Source organism: Schistocerca piceifrons, chromosome 9, assembly GCF_021461385.2.
Source record: "Schistocerca piceifrons isolate TAMUIC-IGC-003096 chromosome 9, iqSchPice1.1, whole genome shotgun sequence".
In the NCBI taxonomy this organism is placed as follows: Eukaryota; Metazoa; Arthropoda; class Insecta; order Orthoptera; family Acrididae; genus Schistocerca; species Schistocerca piceifrons.
In genome coordinates, this window is record NC_060146.1 from 53,614,071 (window position 1) to 53,635,324 (window position 21,254).

General features: G+C 44.4%; 1 protein-coding gene across 1 annotated transcript in view; it reads left to right on the forward strand.

Moving 5' to 3' along the window:
- LOC124716697 (potassium voltage-gated channel protein eag-like) overlaps positions 1 to 21,254 on the forward strand; it is a 91,866-nt gene that overhangs the window by 22,939 nt on the left and 47,673 nt on the right. The window contains exons 2-3 of the mRNA XM_047243238.1: positions 8,245 to 8,376; positions 18,003 to 18,124. Of these exons, the coding sequence (XP_047099194.1) occupies positions 8,245 to 8,376; positions 18,003 to 18,124 (254 nt within the window). The remainder of the gene's footprint in view (positions 1 to 8,244; positions 8,377 to 18,002; positions 18,125 to 21,254) is intronic.

Here is a 21,254-nt window from a genome sequence, read left to right on the forward strand (position 1 = left end):
TTTTTATCTGCAGTGGTTCAGCAAAAAATGTTCCTTAGGCACTGAAAAAGAAAGTTGCATGAAATGAAAACAAAGTTTGTTGGCATTTATGCCAGAAACAAGTACCTTAATGTCATCCATAATCGTACATTTGGTCTTTTTGGTCTTGATGCAGTTCTTTTCTTTTAGTCTGATTCTCCTGGCGTGATCTGTGGCAATATCCTTTACTGACGTTTCAAAACTAGCAGTACGCACATCATCAATCCTCTTCAATAGGTTTTCACTGAACCAACTTGCTTCAAATGCTAGTCTCGTAAGGGTCCCGATTCTTTCAGTGTTAAGCATCACTGAACACCAGACAAGCATCATGTGAGAAAACTGGACAATAATAGACGAGTAAAATGTTATCATTAGGCAACTGTTCTAAATGAAGTTACTAAGGCTTTCATTCGGATTGTGTGTCCCACAACGTCTGCATTCTTTAATAAATCATAAATTAGTTCACAGCATTCTGTACTCTAGAGATGGCATCTCTGATGGCAGGATATAATATCGCAGACAAGTACAAAGTTGTGTACAAAAGGGGACGTGGCAATGCGCAATCCTTGAAATAGGATGGATTTTACGCCATTTGTAGCATGAATTAAACTCTAAAAATTGGAGTCAACGTTTCTAACAAGCTACTGAACTACCTAGTGGCAGAAAATATCAACGTCTTTGACTAATTTTACAAACATCCCATCGCATTTTTTGCCTCCGTCGTTATGGCTGGCCTTTCATAATCAGGTTACAAACAGTCTGGCAATAAACTGCGTGATTAGTTGCTCAGTATGGTTAATGAACCACTGATGGAATCTTTGGGGAAAACGTCCCTTAGACGCTCGAAAAAGCAGAGATCTATTGGCTGCATTTTGTGGTTGCTGGTTAAAGGCACGGTGACATCGTAAATGTTGTGGTCTCTGCCATAACTGATGACATCCAAATTACGATGTACACAATGACTGGACAAAGTAACAGAAACAGATTTTCTTCAATTGTCTCATCCAGGTTAAATTTTGGGGGCTCGCAACTATTTTGTGAGAACATGCTTTACTACCATAGTGCCCATTTCCACTTCTATACCTCAAGGCTATACTTCCACTATCCCTTTCCCCCCTCAGCATTTACATCGGATAGTCTTTCTTGGGTAGACCCCGCTTGGACCTGGTACATGGATTAGCACCTTGGTTTTCCATTTAACTTTCGACGCTCTCTACACCTTTCCATTAGTAAATACTTGGTCCCCATTGTTAGGTTTGACCTGCCACCACTTTTCCATATTTTTCAGAAGTGTGGATCATGTCCAGTGTGGTGTCTATTCCACCTTTGTGCCTTTCCACCCTAGCACCCTTCCTTTCTAATAAGGCAGTACGCTGATACTTCCCATATATGCCGAGGAGCATTTCTCATCATGACTTTGGTGGCTCCGAGGGGTAGATTACTGGTCATTCAGCTGTTGCTGACACTGGGGAGATCCCCCATTTGGACTGGGTATTTCCACTATCAAGCAGATGAATCTTTCTCCTGCTGGTAGTTACGCGGCCCCAGCAGTCTCTTCAGAAGGAAAGAACTCGGTCAAAGTATATACGACCCCAAAATGTTTCCTTCCCTGGCTACACAATGGCAGCAATGTCAGGATAAGCGACAGGCAGAGAAATACTCCCCACAATACCTAGTTCGTACAAGGACAAATGGGGATTCTTTCTTTGGCCACAAAGCCCTTATTCCTCGCAGAGACTATACAGGACAAATTTAGGGAAGTTGCAGCCATCTCCAGAATGAAGAGTGGTCAGTTTTGATAAAAACCGCATCCACTGTCCAGTCACAGGTTGTTGCTTGCTTGTGAGAAGCTGGGTAATATTCAGGTGACCATTACTCCCCATAATAGTCTAAACATGGTTCAAGGCACCATTTTCCATCATGACCTTCTCTTCCAGTATGATGATGAACTATGCATGACTGTGGAGCAACAGGGTGTACATTTTGTCCATCACGTTCATACGTGGCCAAAGGACAATAAAGTTGTTATTAGGGCCTTCATTTTGGCCTTTCAGCGTGATTTGTTGCCTGGAAAGATCAAGGCAATGGTATACCTATGTGATGTGGAACCATATATACACCTCTCCCTACCCCTGCATGGTGCTTCAAATGTATGAAATTCAGGCACGTGTCTTCACACTGCGACATGAGCCCAGTCTTTAGGGGTTGCGAATGGTCATTGTATGTGAACGTTCCTTGTGCTCCTCCCTCCGTTTGCGTCAACTGTGGAGAGCATCTTTCTCACTGCTCACCAGACTATACGGTCATTTAGAGAGAGAAGAACATACAAGAATATGAGACTGATATACCAAGAGACCAAGAAAAAGTATGAGCTCTGCATGCGTGACAACGTCGTTGATGCAGCTATGACGATTTTGCCCTCTCTGCTAATGGTAGTGTCCATTATTATGCATCCTATGGCAATTCCTCAGGACTGCTCGACCATGCCTCCCCCCCCCCGCCCCTTAATGGTTGGGGGTTCTCCTCCTGCTGCTTTCCTCACACCCACTTTGGGAGCAATGGCTCCCCACCCACTGGGGATGCCAATCCATATATCCCAGCCACAGACACATCATCTTTCTCTGGCTTCTCACTCCAGGGAGGGGTTCCTCGGGAAACTTCCCACTTAGGTTTCTGCTGGTCTGCAACTCGATACCAGCCAGTGGCTGAGGAAGCCATAGGCTACTGGTCATAGGGCTTCATGATCTTCTTCAGTCCCTGAAACTAATTCAGGGAACTGCTCCCAGCTATCCAAACCTGCCAAAGAAAAGAAAGTCAAAAAGAAGTCTTCCAGGACGAAGGAAATTCTGGTGGCGTCTACGCTACTGGATCCCACACGTTGTGCTACTGTGGCAGTGGCAATGATCCCAGTGGACCCTGAGGCTCCAGATATCGCATTACACAATTTATCTCTGAACCTATGTATCTTGATAGCCAGTAAAACAGTGGTAGCAGATGACCTTGGAACATAACCTCTTTGGTCCCTTAACTTTCTAAGTGGAGTTGTATTTGTTTTCTCCACCACCTGGCTGAATTATGTCATGTCTTAAGGTACTCCCTGCTTTCTGCATTGCCCTTGGTTTCCAGCAATACAGACATCTACCCTTAATGGCTACTGAGGATATTTTAGGACTATCGCTGATTATGATAGTGTGTCAGCTGGAATTTGCACATACGTTCTGAACTCTGTATATAGCGAATTTGTGGCTCTCGGTACAACTTTGGAAGTTGTAGCTGTTTGGGTAAGGGCTCTTCGGGATTTTTAATATCTGTAATATTTATCTCCCTTCCAATGGTGGTGTACCTCAGTGTGTATTGTCTGCATTGATTTCTCAGCTCCTCCCACTTTTCCCAATCTTTGGCGACTTCAGTGCCCGTAACCCTTTTTGGAGTGAAACTACGATCCCTGGCCGCAGTGAAGACAATGAAAACTCACCGGCAGGTCTCGACCTCTTTCTCTTGTATTCTGGTGCCACCACACACTTCAGTGTGGAAATAGAACTTACTCACCCATTGATCTTTCTATTTACAGCCTTGTCTTCTTCCATCGATCCACCGAACGAGTCACAGTGACCTGTGTGGTAGTGATCACTCCCCAATCATCCTGCCGCGCTCTCAAACACAACAGTGGATTACCGGCATTATCTCCTTACCATCTTCAACTGTATCTGGAGCGTGGGTGAGCTCCTATCTCAATAGTAGGAGAGCAGCATCGTACCAGTATCCCCTAGATATGGACAGCTATCGCCCAATTAGTCTCACCAATATTCTCTGTAAGTTATTCGAACGCGTGGCGAGCCTGCGGCTGTGTCGGTTCCTTGAGTCGCAGTGCCTTCTGGAAGAAGCAGAACACAGGCCGTTCCACTGTAGATAATTTGATTTGCACGAAGTCTGCCATCCAGATAGCTTTTGACTGATGTCAACACGTTATTGCTGTCTTCTTCGACGTACATAAGGCTTATTACATTACATGGTAACACCACATCGGTGCTACCTCACATGAGTGGGATCCCTGGGGCCAACTTCCTATTTTTTGTCCAGAACATCCTGTCACACCATACTTTTCATTTTCGAGTTAGTGCTTTCCACAGTACCCCCCCCCCCCCCTCCGCTCCCCCCAAAATCAAGAGAATGGGGTCCTGCAGGCAATCGACGGCCTAGCAGCTGCTGTGGGGTCTTCAGTATCACCCTCCTTGTATGCTGACGATTTTTACTTTTGCCGCTGCCCCTCTAATGTGAGTGTAGCTGAACGCCGACTACAGGGCGCCATTACGAAAGGAGCAGTCATGGGCTCTCACTCACAGCTTTCTGTTTTCCGTCACCAAGACTCACATGATGCACTTGCGTCGCCATTGTACTGTTCATTCACAACCAGAAGTTTACTTCAACGACCAGTTACTCCATGTGGTGGAGATGCGTGTCTTTTTGGGATTGATCTTCAATGCCCAACTAGCATGGCTTCCCCATCTTAATCAAAGGTGCTGGTTACACCTTAGTATTCTTCGCTGCAGGAGTAACACCAGCTTTACAAAAGCCTGATCCTGTCCTGTCTTGATTATAGGAATCTGTCATATGGTTCTGCATCGCCCTCTGCATTGTTGTTGCTGGACCCGATACAGCACTATGGGGTCCGACTTGCTAAGGAGCCTTTAGAACTAACCCTGTGAACAGCCTAGTCACAGAGGCTGGGATCCTTCCGCTATGGAACAACAGCTACTCAGTCATGCTATACATGTTCGCAGCTCGCCTAAATGGCACGAGGGAGTTTTGAACACAGCATGCCCGCTTGGCAGTCCAACACCATGGCCACTTACCTACGACGCCGTTGCTACTGCAGGCTGCTCTTTATTGCACGTCTTGTTCTTGGACCGTTCACTGTTTCTGTTTTGCTTTCTTTTCGCAGTTCAGTACACTTTCTTCCCGTTTTCATACTGTTCTGCGTTCAGTTTTTGATGGGCTGTCCACTGAGCCATCTTACCACTAACTATGGGGAGCTTCCCTTGTAAGAGTTAAGATGAGTGGATTATGACAGCATTTTAAATTTTCAAATTCGCTCAATAGTTGTATGATATACTGCCCCTGGAAGTCGTTGGATAGGCAGCCTGTAATTCATAACGGATGATCGTTGACTGTTTTAACCCTAGGACGCCCAAGCCTTTTTTCCTAACTTGGATGCCTAAGGGGGGGTTTGGCCCACAGGTATTAAATAAGTTTACTGACGAAAAATTACAACTTTCAAAATGGTTTATGTATTTTAACTAAGGCATCGGTTTATAAATGTTGTTAATTGTTATAAATATTGGATTGAGTGAATAAAAAACTGACATATTACAATACAAAATACAGATGTGTTCATATACAGGGTTATTACAAATGATTGAAGCGATTTCACAACTCTACAATAACTTTGTTATTTGAGATATTTTCACAATGCTTTGCACACTCATACAAAAACTCAAAAAGTTTTTTTAGGCATTCACAAATGTGCGATATGTGCCCCTTTAGTGATTCGGCAGACATCAAGCCGATAATCAAGTTCCTCCTACACTCGGCGCAGCATGTCCCCATCAATGAGTTCGAAAGCATCGTTGATGCGAGCTCGCAGTTCTGGCACGTTTCTTGGTAGAGGAGGTTTAAACACTGAATCTTTGACATAACCCCACAGAAAGAAATCGCATGGGGTTAAGTCGGGAGAGCATGGAGGCCATGACATGAATTGTTCATCATGGTCTCCACCATGACCGATCCATCAGTTTTCCAATCTCCTGTTTAAGAAATGCCGAACATCATGATGGAAGTGCGGTGGAGCACCATCCTGTTGAAAGATGAAGTCAGCGCTGTCGGTCTCCAGTTGTGGCATGAGCCAATTTTCCAGCATGTCCAGATACACGTGTCCTATAACGTTTTTTTTGCAGAAGAAAAAGGGGCTGTAAACTTTAAACCGTGAGATTGCACAACACACGTTAACTTTTGGTGAATTGCGAATTCGCTGCACGAATGCGTGAGGATTCCCTACCGCCCAGATTCGCACATTGTGTCTGTTCACTTCACCATTAAGAAAAAATGTTGCTTCATCACTGAAAACAAGTTTCGCACTGAATGCATCCTCTTCCATGAGCTGTTGCAACCGCACCGAAAATTCAAAGCGTTTGACTTTGTCATTGGGTGTCAGGGCTTGTAGCAATTGTAAACGGTAAGGCTTCTGCTTCAGCCTTTTCCGTAAGATTTTCCAAACCGTCGGCTGTGGTACGTTTAGCTCCCTGCATGCTTTATTTGTCGATTTCCGCGGGCTACGCGTGAAACTTGCCTGCACGCGTTCAACCGTTTCTTCGCTCACTGCAGGCCGACCCATTGATTTCCCCTTACAGAGGCATCCAGAAGCTTTAAACTGCGCATACCATCGCCGAATGGAGTTAGCAGTTGGTGGATCTTTGTTGAACTTCGTCCTGAAGTGTCGTTGCACTGTTATGACTGACTGATGTGAGTGCATTTCAAGCACGACATACGCTTTCTCGGCTCCTGTCGCCATTTTGTCTCACTGCGCTCTCGAGCGGTCTGGCGGCAGAAACCTGAAGTGCGGCTTCAGCCGAACAAAACTTTGAGTTTTTCTACGTATCTGTAGTGAGTCGTGACCATATGTCAATGAATGGAGCTACAGTGAATTTATGAAATCGCTTCAATCATTTGTAATACCCCTGTACAATAGACTACTTTGAGTCCTCAACTTCAAGGCAAGAGACACACTTCACAATTTTTTCTGAATGTGTGTTACACACATGTTTATGACACTGTCCACAATACTGTTTTGGTTTACTTAGATTGTTGTACTTCTGGTTCTTTGTTTTAGCTTTTCTTCCACAAACATGGCACCGACCTTTCCCTGCAGGAGGCTGACGTGCTTCTGTTGTTACTTCTTTGATTTTCTTTTGTAGAATAGTCTCCATTGATTGAACAATTTGGTTAGATAACCCTCTTGCATTGGCACTTCTTTCTTCTACCTGCAATTTCACTAGTTCCGTCCCAGCTTGCAGAAGATAAAGTTTCCGTATGTTGTGTTTCTTTTCATTCCATCTTGGATGTTGCTGGATGAATATGGTAGTTGCATTGATAGCACAAATGTCGATGAGAGAGTAAAATAAAGATAGAGGCCATCTCTTTGTTCCCCTTTTGTAGGTGTACATACGCGCCATTTGATCAATGGTATCAATTCCACTAAAGGTGGAATTATAATATGCATTCATCTCGGTTTTATTCTTCTCTCCTCCAACAGTGCCTTTATGTTGGTGCATTGTTGACAACATCAGTAAGTTCTTACCTCGGTTTCGTTTTTGCTGTGTAGGACACCAAAGTTGCTGGAGGCCTACGTGTTGGGAACTGCACTAACTCACTGCAAGTTTGAAAGATAAATAACAACTGACTGACATCAACATTCACTTCCTCTAAAAGTAAACCGATTGTTGTGAATATCAAGAATACCAACCAACAAAAATGTGTGTGAAATCTTGTGGGACTTAACTGCTTAGGTCATCAGTCCCTAAGCTTACACACTACTTAACCTAAATTATCCTAAGGACAAACACACACACCCATGCCCGAGGGAGGACTCAAACCTCCGCCGGGATCAGCCGCTCAGTCCTTGACTGCAGCGCCCTAGACCGCTCGGCTACTCCCGCGCGGCACCAACCAACAAGAAACTAACTTGCATTGTTGTGGAGATGAGAAATACGAAATCCTACTCAGGGAAATTTTCTATAGCATGGAAGCCTAGGGGGCGGGGGGGGGGGGGGGGGGGGGGTGTTGGACCCATAATAAGTTTATTTATTTTTTCTTTCAAAGCAGGAATTTTCTATAAAATATATTGACACTAACGTTTCATAAAATAGCCAACAAACAATAACTCAAAGGGAATATGTAGTATGAAAGTTACTTGGGCAAAAGCAGGGGACATTAAAAAATTGTGGGTTCAACGAACCCCCCCCCCCCCCTCCTTAGGCGTCCTAGGGTTAAACTATTGAGTGATGCAGATCCCACGCACTGATTAATAGCTCTCTGTTTCCTTTCCTACAGCCGGTGCAGTTGTCGGAGAGGCACGCTGGAGTATTTTTGTTTATATATTGTGTGTTTTTACGAGTGCTGGAAGACTCTGACTAACGTGCGCGTGTGGTGGCCCTCTGTTTGTGCCGGCAGAGACGCCGCTATGGCTGCTGCTGCAGATCGCGCCCATCAAGAACGAGCGGGACCTGGTGGTGCTGTTCCTGCTCACCTTCCGCGACATCACCGCCCTCAAGCAGCCCATCGAGGCCGACGACAGCAAAGGAGGTGAGTGCTCTGCACGCCCAGCCTCTCTGCACTGTAGTGGGGAATCCCAGAACAGACAACTTCTCTTCTCCAAAGAATTTCCGTTGTTTTCGAGACCCGACCTCGACTCCCGGTGTACGGTTCTTGGTTTTCGGTTTTCAGTTCTCTTTTCTCAATTTCTCTTTCTCAGCTCTCGTATGTACATTTGTTTTCGTTCATCAACACGACTCTTAAGTCCTCGGTCTTCAGATCTGTACTGCTTTTCAGTTTGTGCCTCCTGCCCATTACTACTGGAATTCGGTTGACATCATTCATTTGTTCACTTTCTGTACAAAGTAGAACGTTGTGCTGAAGGATGCATTAAAATCACAGAATATGCTGAAAACGACCAGGTCCCAGTCGTCTTTATTTTCATTACAGTACCGTGTAAAAATCTGAAATAAATTGGTCTAGATCTTTTTTGAGATTTTTGGTAACGTCGTTAAACATCGACTTATGTAGGAGCCTTATACTGCACCACAGATTTTATATACACAAATCAAAAAAAAGTTTTGGATCACCCCAGTTCCCAGAACTCATGAATATAGACCTTGACTGCGGGTATTGCATCACAGACACAGTCTCTTTGACTGTTCAGAGATGTCACTAAACCCGCCCAAAGATGTAAACAACCTTGCATGAGCAGCGCCTATTAGACGGTGGGGGTCGGACCGCCGATCATTTCCAGTCATTCCTCTAGGAAGGAGGTACATGGCTCGTGTTATATGTAGTTCAACCATGCCTAGATAGGCAATACCGCGGTTCGACCGCGTCCGCATTGTTACTTTGTGCCAGGAAGGACCCTCAACAAGGGAAGTGTCCAAGCGTCTGGGAGTGAACGAAAGCGATGTTGTTCGGACATGGAGGAGATACAGAGAGAAATAACTGTCGATGACATGCCTCGCTCAGGCCGCCCAGGGGCTACCAATGCAGTGGATGACCGCTACCTACGGATTATGGCTCGCAGGAACGCTGACAGCAACGCCACCATGATGAATAATGCTTTTCGTGCAGCCACAGGACGTCGTGTTATAACTCAAACTGTGCGCAATAGGCTGCATGATGTGCAACTTCAATCCAGACGTCCATGGCGAATTTTATCTTTGCAACCACGACATGATGCAGCACGATACAGATGGGTCCAACAACATGCCGAATGGACCGCTCAGTTCTGGCATCACGTTCTCTTCACCGATGAGTGTCGCATATGCCTTCAACCAGACAATCGTCGGAGACGTGTTTGGAGACAACCCAGTTAGGCTGAATGCCTTAGACACACTGTCCGGCGAGTGTAACAAGGTGGAGGTTCCCTGTTGTTTTGGGGTGGCATTATGTGGGGCCGACGTACGCTGCTGGTAGTCATGGAAGGCGCCTTAACGGCTGCACGATACGTGAATGCCATCCTCCGACCGATAGCCCAACAATATCGGCAGCATATTGGCCAGGCATTCGTCTTCATGGACGACAATTCACGCCCACATCTTGCGCATCTTGTGAATGACTTCCTTTAGGATGACGATATCGCTTGACTAGAGTGGCCAGCATGTTTTCCAGACATGAACCCTATCGAACATGCCTGGGGTTGATTGAAAAGAACTGTTTATGTACAACACGACCCACCAACCACTCTGAGGGACCTACTCCAAATCGCCGTTGAGGAGTGGGACAATCTGGACCAACAGTGCCTTGATGAACTTGTGGATAGTATGCCACGAAAATACAACCATGCATCAATGCAAGAAGACGTGCTACTGGGTATTAGAGTTAACCGGTGTGTAGAGAAATGTGGACCACCACCTCTGAAGGTCTCGCTGAATGGCGGTACAACATGCAATGTGTGGTTTTAATGAGCAATAACAAGGGCGGAAATGATGTTTATGTTGATCTCTATTCCAATTTTCTGTACAGGTTCCGGAACTCTCGGAACCGAGGTGATCCAAAAATTTTTTTGATGTGTGTATATAAATACTTATATACCATTTATTTTAAAATCATATGTAGCCTGTCTCTCCAAAGGTCGAAGGTGTAAGAATATGGAATAATTTGATACGTAACTTTTCTAGATTTCTGCTAACAACGTTACCCTTTATATAGTATATGCAAAGTTATATGACATATAGAATCAAAGAAATATGTATCCTGTGTCCGTCTGAACTTTTAATTGAGTATCGTGTAAAAATCTGAAGTTCATCGATCAAGACTCAAGCGAGATTTTTGATAACAATGCTAAACATATAATTTCTCTTTATACAGTAGTGTAGATTACTTTGCCTCAAACGGGGTCCAAAGCCCACAGAAATTGTATAAATAGTAACCTATAACCACACTGGCGCTCACTGGATGATCGAGTAATTTATATATTGTACTACAACTGAAAATAGTAACAAAATTATTCTCGCGAGAACTATTTGGAAATGAACATCGTTGCCACAGCCAACAAAATGGGCACAAAACATTCACCTGCACTTCACCTTCCCAGATTCAGCCATTGACCTCCAAACACCCACTTCACATACAGTAACAATTTCTTTGTGCTACTAGTCAGTAGCAGAATGAGTATATCGGATGTTTCAGGAGGAAAACTACATATTTTAGCAGGGGGGGGGGGGAGGGGGGGTATACACATTTCAAATAAATATTGCATGAACATGTGTCCAACTTTTACTGGTTACAGAGTAACAGCTGGTTACACATACAAGATTTCACTTGGTGCTCGTATTGCTATGGGTCTCTTAATAGATCATCATTTTTGTTTTGATGTTAGAGTTGTGAAGCTGTTACTGAGTTTACAGAATTGAATTTCTCAGCTGGGATTGTATCTTGTTTGCCAATTCTACTGTATCGCTGAAGGATGCCACTCGTGGTGCCATCATACAAACGCCGTGTATGCAGATGTCGTATTTGTGTTCGGGTTTTGGAGCGGAAGCTTTGTAGCTACTTCTAGAGAATACATGTAGATGATTTCCTAACTGCAGAGTACCATATTCAAGAGTGTTTACTGGTGTTTACTGAACTGCTTGAGATTGATGGAGTGCCTGGCAGACAAATCTCATATGAACGTGAAACTGAATGGAGTGTGAAGGAAGTATAATTGGTAGAATGCAGACCTTCAACAAGCAGACATAGAATTTCTGAACGTATTGATATTCCACATACAAGAATATGGTGGTCATTATATATCTGTGCCATCAAGCCTTACGATTTACAGCACGTTCAACAACTTTGATAAGGAAATGAAAGTAGACGACTGGAATTTTGTTGCTCCGTAATTGCATATCGATATATAAACCTGTTAGTACTGTTTACTGATGAAGCCGCTTCCACTCATAAGAATACGAATAATACTCGTTAATCCATATTGGTGGTCCGACGAAAACCCACATGCCTCTGTGGACACACATTTTAAAGATCGCTTCTCTGCAAATGTGTACGCTTTATATAGACAATTAGTTGATTGGACCTCTAGTGTTAGTGTATCATCTTACAGGGCTCTCCTATCTCGACACCTTGAAAACTAGCTTCCAGCGCTATTGCAAGAGGTTCCTTTGGCTACAGGAGGAGATAACATCTTCCATTACGACGGTCCCCTGCACTCTCTGGTCTTCAGGTGAGACATTTCTCTAAAGGGCCGGCAACGGAATATCAAACGGCTAGTAAGCTGCGTGCAGGCCGAGGTTCTACATGTCTCGGCTTCTCTCGGTTCTTCTCGTAAGTACTCGGTACAGCGCGACGCTTCATCTATGAATCGTGGTGTTGGAGTTGTTTACCCTTCGTTATTTCTTTTTCATATCAAGAACACTCACAGTTCCAGTGGGTGCTGGCACAAAGAGAGGAAGTCTAGCGATCTAGCAACACAAGCCTTTAAAATACGAGGGGCGTTTGAAAAGTCTGTGCAAGGTCCGAGAGATGGCACCACCGGCGCGTATCGAAGTCCTGTTTAGTTAGTAACATCTATGGAAAGAACTGACACCAAGCTGCAGCCATATTGGTCTATTTCTTTGTGTTTGGCATTAGTGTAAATCAAGGAACTCGAGGGATTGTCAAAAAATGGACGAAGAATAATTTCGTGTGGCGATTAAACTTTACTTTATGAAAGGCAAAACGCCTCAGGAGACTAAAGAGAAGCTTTATAAACAGTACGATGACTCTGCACCTTCGATTAGAACAGTTTATAAGCGGTTTCAAAATTTTCGGAGTGGCGATATGGGCACAAGTGATGCTGAACGTTCTGGACGCCCTGCGGAGGTTACGACTCCAGAAATCATTGATGAAATCCATGATATGGTGATGGATGACAGAAGAGTTAAGGTGCGTGAGATTGCTAGTGTTGTGGGAATCTCGAATGAACAGGTACATAATATACCGGGTGATCAAAAAGTCAGTATAAATTTGAAAACTTAATAAACCATGGTGGTGATGGTTGTTGGGATGTTTCAGGGGGACTAAATAGCGGAGGTAATCAGTCCCCCATAAACCATGGAATAATGTAGATAGAGAGGTAAAAATTGACACACATGCTTGGAATGACATGGGGTTTTATTAGGGATGCTGAAAGACAACATCCGACGCCAATGCCTCACCATAACTCCGGACATGCTTTACAGTGCTGTTCACAACATTATTCCTCGACTACAGCTATTGTTGAGGAATGATGGTGGACATATTGAGTATTTCCTGTAAAGAACATCACCTTTGCTTTGTCTTACTTTGTTATGCTAATTATTCCTATTCTGATCAGATGAAGCGCCATCTGTCGGACATTTTTTGAACGTTTGTATTTTTTGGTTCTTATAAAACCTCACGTAATTCCAGGCATTAGCGTCAATTTGTACCTCTCTCTCTGCATTATTCCGTGATTTATTTAGTTTTCAAATTTATACTGACTTTTTGATCACCCGGTACATTTGGACATAAATATTTGGACACGAGCAAGCTATCTGCAAGATGGGTTCTGCGATTGCTCACGCTTGACCAGAAACGGAATCGTGTGAAGTGTTGCAAGGATGGTTTGCAGCTGTTCAGAAAGAATCCGCAGGACTTTACGCGTCGTTTCGTCACTGTGGATGAAACATGGATACATTACTATACTCCTGAGACCAAACAAAAATCTAAACAATGGGTTACCAAGGGAGAATCTGCACCAAAAAAGGCGAAGACCAGTCCTTCGGCCGGAAAGGTTATGGCGACTGTCTTTTGGGATTCGCAAGGGATAATCCTTATCGACTATGTGGAAAAGGGCAAAACTATTACAGGTGCCTGTTATTCATCGTTATGGGACCGTTTGAAAACCGATCTGCAAGAAAAACTCGGCGATTGGAGCGCAAAAAAGTCCTTTTCCATCACGACAGTGCACCAGCATACACCTCAGCAGTTGTGGTCGCAAAATTAATGGAAATAGGATTCCAACTTTTTTCACATCTCCCGTATTCTCCAGACATGGCTCACTCGGACTACTAATTGTTCCTCAATATGAAGAAATGATTGACGGGACAAAGATTTTATTCAAACGAGGAGGTGATTCCAGCAACTAATAGCTATTTTGCAGACTTGGACAATTCCTAGTATTCGGAAGGGGTCAACAAATTAGAACAGCGTTGACAAAGTGTATAAGTCTAAAAGGAGACTATGTCGAAAAATAAGACAGGTTTACCCCAAACACGAAAGTAGTTTTTATTTTTGCCCAGACTTTTCGCCCCTCGTACATAGAATGACAGAAGAAAGATGTGAGAATTTTCAATAGCTATTACAGTCGCTTAATCGATGGGTATTGAAAATATTCTATGAAATAACATTGCAGTTACGAGCAAAACAATTTAAAGATTTAGTTGATAATGAGAGCACAAAAAATTACAATAATTGGTTGAGAGGATTCATTTTTGTCTACGTCAAGATGCTAAATCTGCAGGCATGAAGCACGTGAAATTCGTGGTATGCAGGGTGAATCACATAAAACATGCACCACATATATTACGGAAACGGAAAATGATATTGATTTGCGGTTTTCACAGAGTGGGTTGGTAGTCAGGGGCTCATTTTGTTAGCCAATAAACAGGAGAAATAATATTTTTGTGTAAACTTACACTTTTGTAAATGAAACAATGGGTATTGATATTAACAAACTAAAAGTAGTGTAAATTAGAATGTCAGTGGTGTTTGTTGCAGGAGTCAAGTGAGAGTCATTTACGAGATACTGTATTTTGAAAAGTTTCCACACCAGCACTTATTTGTGCCATTCAGCCAGCATAATTGGTAGGTACGTTGTTGTTATGTTTGCTTACAGTGTCCTTGTGTTTTCCTGAGTGCATTGCGACTTGCTAGTCCGTTAATGTGCGGCAATCCAAGCATTAGCTCGTGAGAACAGACCATCTTCCATGGATGCTGGAAGACGTTGCTCTGCAGACTAGGAGAAACATGTGGTACCAACATGGATGTCCAGCTCATAGTGCACCAAGTACTGCAGTATGTCTTGACGAATTGTTTCCAAACCATTGGATTGGACGCAGAGGACCCGTACCGCGGTCGGCCCGTTCCCCGTATTTGACTCCAGTAGACTTCTTTTCTATACCAATCACACCCGATGATATACAACGACGTGCAGCTGCAGCCTGCTCGGATATCTCCGCTGAAACGCTAGAAAGTTGGCAGCAGTCTTTCAATACGGGACTGGAAGTGTATATTGCCACTGCAGATGGTATTTTAAACGAAACCTGTGATGGTTCAAATGGCTCTGAGCACTATGGGACTTAACATCTGAGGTCATCAGTCCCCTAGAACTTAGAACTACTTAAACCTAACTAACCTAAGGACATCACACACATCCATGCCCGAGGCAGGAGTCGAACCTGCGACCGTAGCGGACACGCGGTTCCAGACTGAAGCGCCTAGAACCGCAAGGCCACACCGGTCGGCTGTGATAGTCAGTTGTCTCGTTATTGGTCAGAATCCACATAACTATTGCATACATCAGTTCTTCTATAGTGTGTGGTTACCACAGGCATTTTACAAGTGTCGGTAGGGGAACTTCTCAAAAACGACCCGCACTAGCCGCGTGGGATTAGCCGAGCGGTCTGAGGCGCTGCAGTCATGGACTGTGCGGCTCGTCCCAGGGGAGGTTCGAGTCCTTCCTCGGGCATCGATGTGTGTGTTTGTCCTTAGGAAAATTTAGGTTAAGCAGTGTGTAAGCTTAGGGACTGATGACTTTAGCAGTTAAGTCCCATAAGATTTCGCGCACATTTGAACATTTTTTTTGACCCGCACTAGATTCCTGTAATAAACACTACTGACCTAACTTATCCTACTTTTTATTTGTTAATGTCAATAGTCATTGTTCCATTTAAAAAAGAATGTGTCTGTACAGAAAGAACCCCTTCTAAGCATTATTACAATTTGTTTATTGGCTAACAATACTAGTCTCTGACTATCCATTCCGTGAAAACCGCACATCAACAGCACTTTCCATTTCCGTAATATGTGCAGTGCAAGTTTTAGGTGATTATATAGTACTGGAAAGAATGAAACTTCCTGACAAATTAAAGCTGTGTGCCAGACCGAGACTCGAACAGTTTTAATTTTCCATGAAGTTTCATATCAGCGCACACTACGCTGCAGAGTGAAAATTTCATTCTGGAAACATCCCCCAGGCTATGGCTAAGCCATGTCTCCGCAATAGCCTTTCTTCCAGGAGTGCTAGTTCTGCAAGAGCTTCTGCGAAGTTTGGGAGGCAGGAGACAAGGTACCGTCAGAATTGAAGCTGTGAGGACGGGTTGTGAGTCGTGCTTGGGTAGCTCAGATGGTAGAGCACTTGCACCCAAAAGGCAAAGGTCCCGAGTTCGAGTCTCGGTCTGGCACACAGTTTTCATTTGCCAGGAAGTTTCGTATCAGCGCACACTCCGCTGCAGAGTGAAAATCTCATTCTGGATTGGAAAGAATGTTGGTCAAGTCAAGGGGCATGCCTGATACGATTCTTCAATTTGAAACCCCCAATTATTGAAGTTACGAAGTTTTGAGTGCAGAAATGAAAATTAGAGCATTAGTAATTGATTGAAGACCTCGCATTTTAAGTGGGCTTGACTGCACTCTGCCCACAGTACGATACTGCAAAGTGAGAAACATCTAGTTTCTGATTTGTGGGGTTGTGTTTAAAAAGAAGATAGCATTGTGGAAGGACCAAATGTTGACAAAAAGCGCCGTCCATTTCTCTAAGTTCACTGACGTAAAAGAAAATGCGGGTGTTTGAAGAATTGCGTCTGTCCTTGAAAGAATCACTAGGATAGTTTCCTAAACGTTTTGAGAACACTGCTAATCCTACGTCTGTTTCATAGTCCGTTTGCCGTTTCTGTTGAATGTGCCCCGTTGCATGTGCAGATGTAACTGATTGGTGTGCAACGTAAGTCTCGTTTTAAAGACAAATTCTCTTATGTTAAAACTGTTCAGTACGTATACATTGTGTTCCTTTGGTAGAGTTTGCACGTCTCCATAATGAGGCTCAAAAGTGCTACAATAGTTCAGTCAACTATGTGAAAGACCTTTTTAGTTTATGAATCCAGTAAGTCGCAATTACGTGGCAGCCATAGATAGAAGAGCTGTTAAAACGTTCTCGTCTATCCGTTCGTTAAAAAGAATAAAAAAATAAAATAAAATAAAGAGGTTATGTGTTGGGCGCGCCAAAAATAATTAAATGAAACTGAAAGTTTGAGCTAGGTCGAGCGCCATGCCACATGTGTCGGGATACGCCTCAGAGCCGAAATGTCGGCTGCCAGTCATCTAAACTTCTTGGTCCCCAGAAGATGGATCGGAAGAATCACCACGTTTCTTGCTCATCGAAGTCCTCAGACCTTACCACTATATTTGTACCTGTGGGAATGACTGAAACAATGAGAAAGCAAATACGAGACATTAAGTGATCGCTCACGGCAATAACTGAACGCTAGAAGTACTTCATAAGAGCTACACGGCGTTGTCAAGAGAATTCAAGTAGGAGGTGCAATTCATGAAAATTATCTTTTGAACTTGGTCACAGATGGTGTTACGCGAAGGAAAAAGTGATTTGTTTGGTTTCATTCTAGGCCAACGGCTTTGCCGCAGTGATAACACCGGTTTCCGTCAGACCACCGAAGTTAAGCGCTGTCGGGCTATTTTAACACTTGGATGGGTGACCGTCCGGTCCGACAGCGCTGTTGCAAAGCGGGGTGCACTCGGCACTTGTGAGGCAAACTGAGAAGTTGCTTGATGGAAAAGTAGCGGCTGCGGTCTGGAAAACTGATAACGGCTGTGAGAGCGGTGTGCTGATCACATGCTGCCCTGTATCCACATCCAGTGACGCCTGTGGGCTGAGGATGACACGGCAGTCGCTCGGGCCTTCAAGGCACGTTCTGACGGAGTTTGGTTTGGTCTTATTCTAACAGCTGTGACTCTGTAACCAGTTAAAAATTTGAAATGTGCTGTATGGAATGTTTTACTATATTACCACCCACTATTTACTATTGCTTCAGAATTAACCAGCACGTTACACCTAGACCTGCTAGTGCTGCAGTCGTAATTGTGACTGGCTGCTGCTTTCAGTGGCAGACGTTTGACGTTTCGGTGACAGAGTGTGGTGTCTTCTTCAGGCCTCAGCAAGTTCGCAAAGCTGGCGCGGTCGGTGACGCGCAGCCGCTCCGTCCTGGTGTCGCAGTTTTCGTCGCACCTGCCCAACCTCAAGGACACCGCCAAGCAGTCCCACCTGGCGCACGTGAGTATCGCAGACACAGCAAGAAGGAAAGAATGCAATAAGATACGGAAATATTATATCAGAATACACTCTAAGACAAAAAAAGGCACACATCGCAAAGGAATTATCTGAACGCGACGGAAATCGGTAGGTGTGATGTACATTTATAGACAAACAAATGGTTACAATTTCAGAATGATTTATTCATGAGAAAGAGCCTCATAAATTGAGCAAGTCAATAATGCGCTGGTTCACCTCTGGCTCTTATACAAGCAGTTACTCGGCTTGACATTGATTAATACAGTTGTTGGATGGTCTCCTGAAGGATATCGAGCCAAATTCTGTCCAATTTGCGGGATAGATCGTCAAAATCTCGAGGTGGCCCGAGGGATCTGCCAACCGTTCTCAACAGGGAAGAGAATCCGCTAGGTTGCTGGCCAAGGTAGGATATGGCAAACGCGAAGACAAGCAACTCTCGCTGTGTGCAGACAGGTATTATCTCGATGAAATGTAAGACCAGGAGGGCTTGTCATGAAGGGCAACAAAACGGGGCGTAGAATGTCGTCAGCGTACAGCTGTGCTTGAAGAGTGCAGCTGATGACAACCAAAAGCGTCCTGCCATGAAAAGAAATGGCACCCAAGACCATCACTCCCGGTTGTCGGGCCGCGAGGCTGATCGACAGGCTTCAGTCTAAAGTGGGACTCATCACGGAAGACGATTCCACTCCGATCAACGGTATTCCAGCCTAGAGACGAATCTGGACACCTCCAAATAGTGGTGAGAGACCAGTCTCAAACCCGCCCGCGATAAGACTTGGCGCCGGCCGCAGTGGGCGAGCGGTTCTAGGCGCTCCAGTCCGGAGCCGCGCTGCTGCTACGGTCGCAGGTTCGAATCCTACCTCGGGCATGGATGTGTGTGATGTCCTTCGGTTAGTTAGGTTTAAGTAGTTCTAAGTTCTAGGGGACTGATGACCACAGCAGTTACGTCCCATAGTGCTCAGAGCCATTGGAACCATTTTTTGGATAAGGCTTGGCAACCAGGACTAGTGATCTGGGGTACCATTTCATTTGAAATCAGGCTCCCTTTGGTTGTCATCCACGGCACCCTTACAGCACAACCGTACGTCGGCGATATTCTACGTCCCGTTTTGTTACCCTTCATAGAACGCCTTCCTGGACTTACATTTCGCCAAGATAATGCGCGCCCGCACGCGGCGAGAGTTTCTACTGCTTGTCACCATCCTTACCAAACCTTAACTTGGTCGTCGGATCTCTCCCTAACTGAGAACCTTCGGAGCATTCGAATGTTCAAATGTGTGTGAAATCTTGTGGGACTTAACTGCTAAGGTCATCAGTCCCTAAGCTTACACACTACTTAACCTAAAGTATCCTAAGGACAAACACACACACCCATGCCCGAGGGAGGACTCGAACTTCCGCCGGGACCAGCCGCACAGTCCATGACCTGCAGCGCCTCAGACCGCTCGGCTAATCCCGCGCGGCCTTTGGAGCATTATGGGAAGGGTCCCCCAAGTAGTTCGGAATTTTGACGATGTAACGCGCCAGTTGGACAGAATTTGGCGCTATATCCTTCAAGAGGACATCCAATAACTGCATCAACAAATGCCAAACCGAACAACTCGTTGCACAAGGGCCAGGGGTGGGCCAACGCGTTATTGACTTGCTCAGTTTGTGAAGCTCTTTCTCTTGAATAAATGACTTAATTTTTCTGAAAATGTAATCATTTGGTTGTTTTCTTTTTTTTGTCTTCGAGTGTATTAGGAAGCCGTTGTTAGAATATTTAAATATGGAAATGATTGGTACCAACTGACTGTTTCATATCCAAAAATAACTGCAGTAAATAGCCTATGATTGCGTAATGTGTAGCCGGCTGGGGAGTCCGAGCGGTTCTAGGCGCTACAGTCTGGAACCGCACGACCGCTACGGTCGCAGGTTCGAATCCTGCCTCTGGCATGGATGTGTGTGATGTCGTTAGGTTAGTTAGGTTTAAGTAGTTCTAAGTTCTAGGGGACTGATGACCTCAGAAGTTTAGTCCCATAGTGCTCAAAGCCATTTGAACCATTTTGTAATGTATAAAGAAATTTGGAAGCTTTACTATTATAATACTTTCTTTTGTGTGATATACTAACTGAAAAATACCCATTTCGCTTAGTCTTCCTTTCCGGTCGTTTTTTGAGAAGCTCCATATCACCCTAAAACATACTTAAATTTTGTGTTCTGCCTTACGGCAGGTCTTGTCATAGGGGAAGCCCTGTCAGAGGGGTCCACCACATGAGCGCCTAGGGAAGTGATTCCAGTGGTGGTTTCCCGTTGCCTTCCACTAATGATGATGAAATGATAATGAGGTCAACACTACATCCAGTCCCTGAGCGGAGAAAATCTCCGACCCAGCCGAGAATCGAACCCGGGCCCCTTGGCATGACAGACCGCCGCGCCGACCACTCAGCTATCGAGGCGGACTAGAACATACAAGAACATCATAAAAATGGGCATTAAAAAATACTCTCGAATTCTCAAAAATATTCTTAAGTGCACTTAATCCACGTAAGTATTCAACAATACCCCAACCAATATCTTGATTCTCATTCCTTGGTGAAGCTAAAAGTGCTTTTTGCTCCTCATTTGTATCGTTGCATCGGTGTCTTTCTGTTTATTTCTTTTCAGTTCACCACTGGCGAGGTCTCCTCTTTTACTTTTCGATATCCTGTTAAATGCTAATATTGCCCAAAACACTATTTCACTTTCTACCACTTTCGCTTTTGCTTCATCCAATCTAATCGATTTCTAAAAGAATATTGACGTAAGCGTCACCCCTCGCCCATACACTCCTCTGAGCTGAAACGTATCCCCATCTAAAGATGGAACATTCTGCAATGTTCTACAACATTCTCGAACATTTTGGGACACTGTTGATAATTCTAGAACATTTCCGAAACTTCTGGTAGATCATATAATGTACTGGAAAATTCCTAGACGGGGCATTCTTTTCAGTCTCGGTTACTGCGGCTGTCGATTCCCAGCTGCTTTACCGACTTACCGTGAGAACTGCATTTGTGCGATGTTCTCTTGTAACACCCATACTTTTCGAACCCTACCTCTGCAGTTCCTAACAGAAATCTTCTTCATCGCT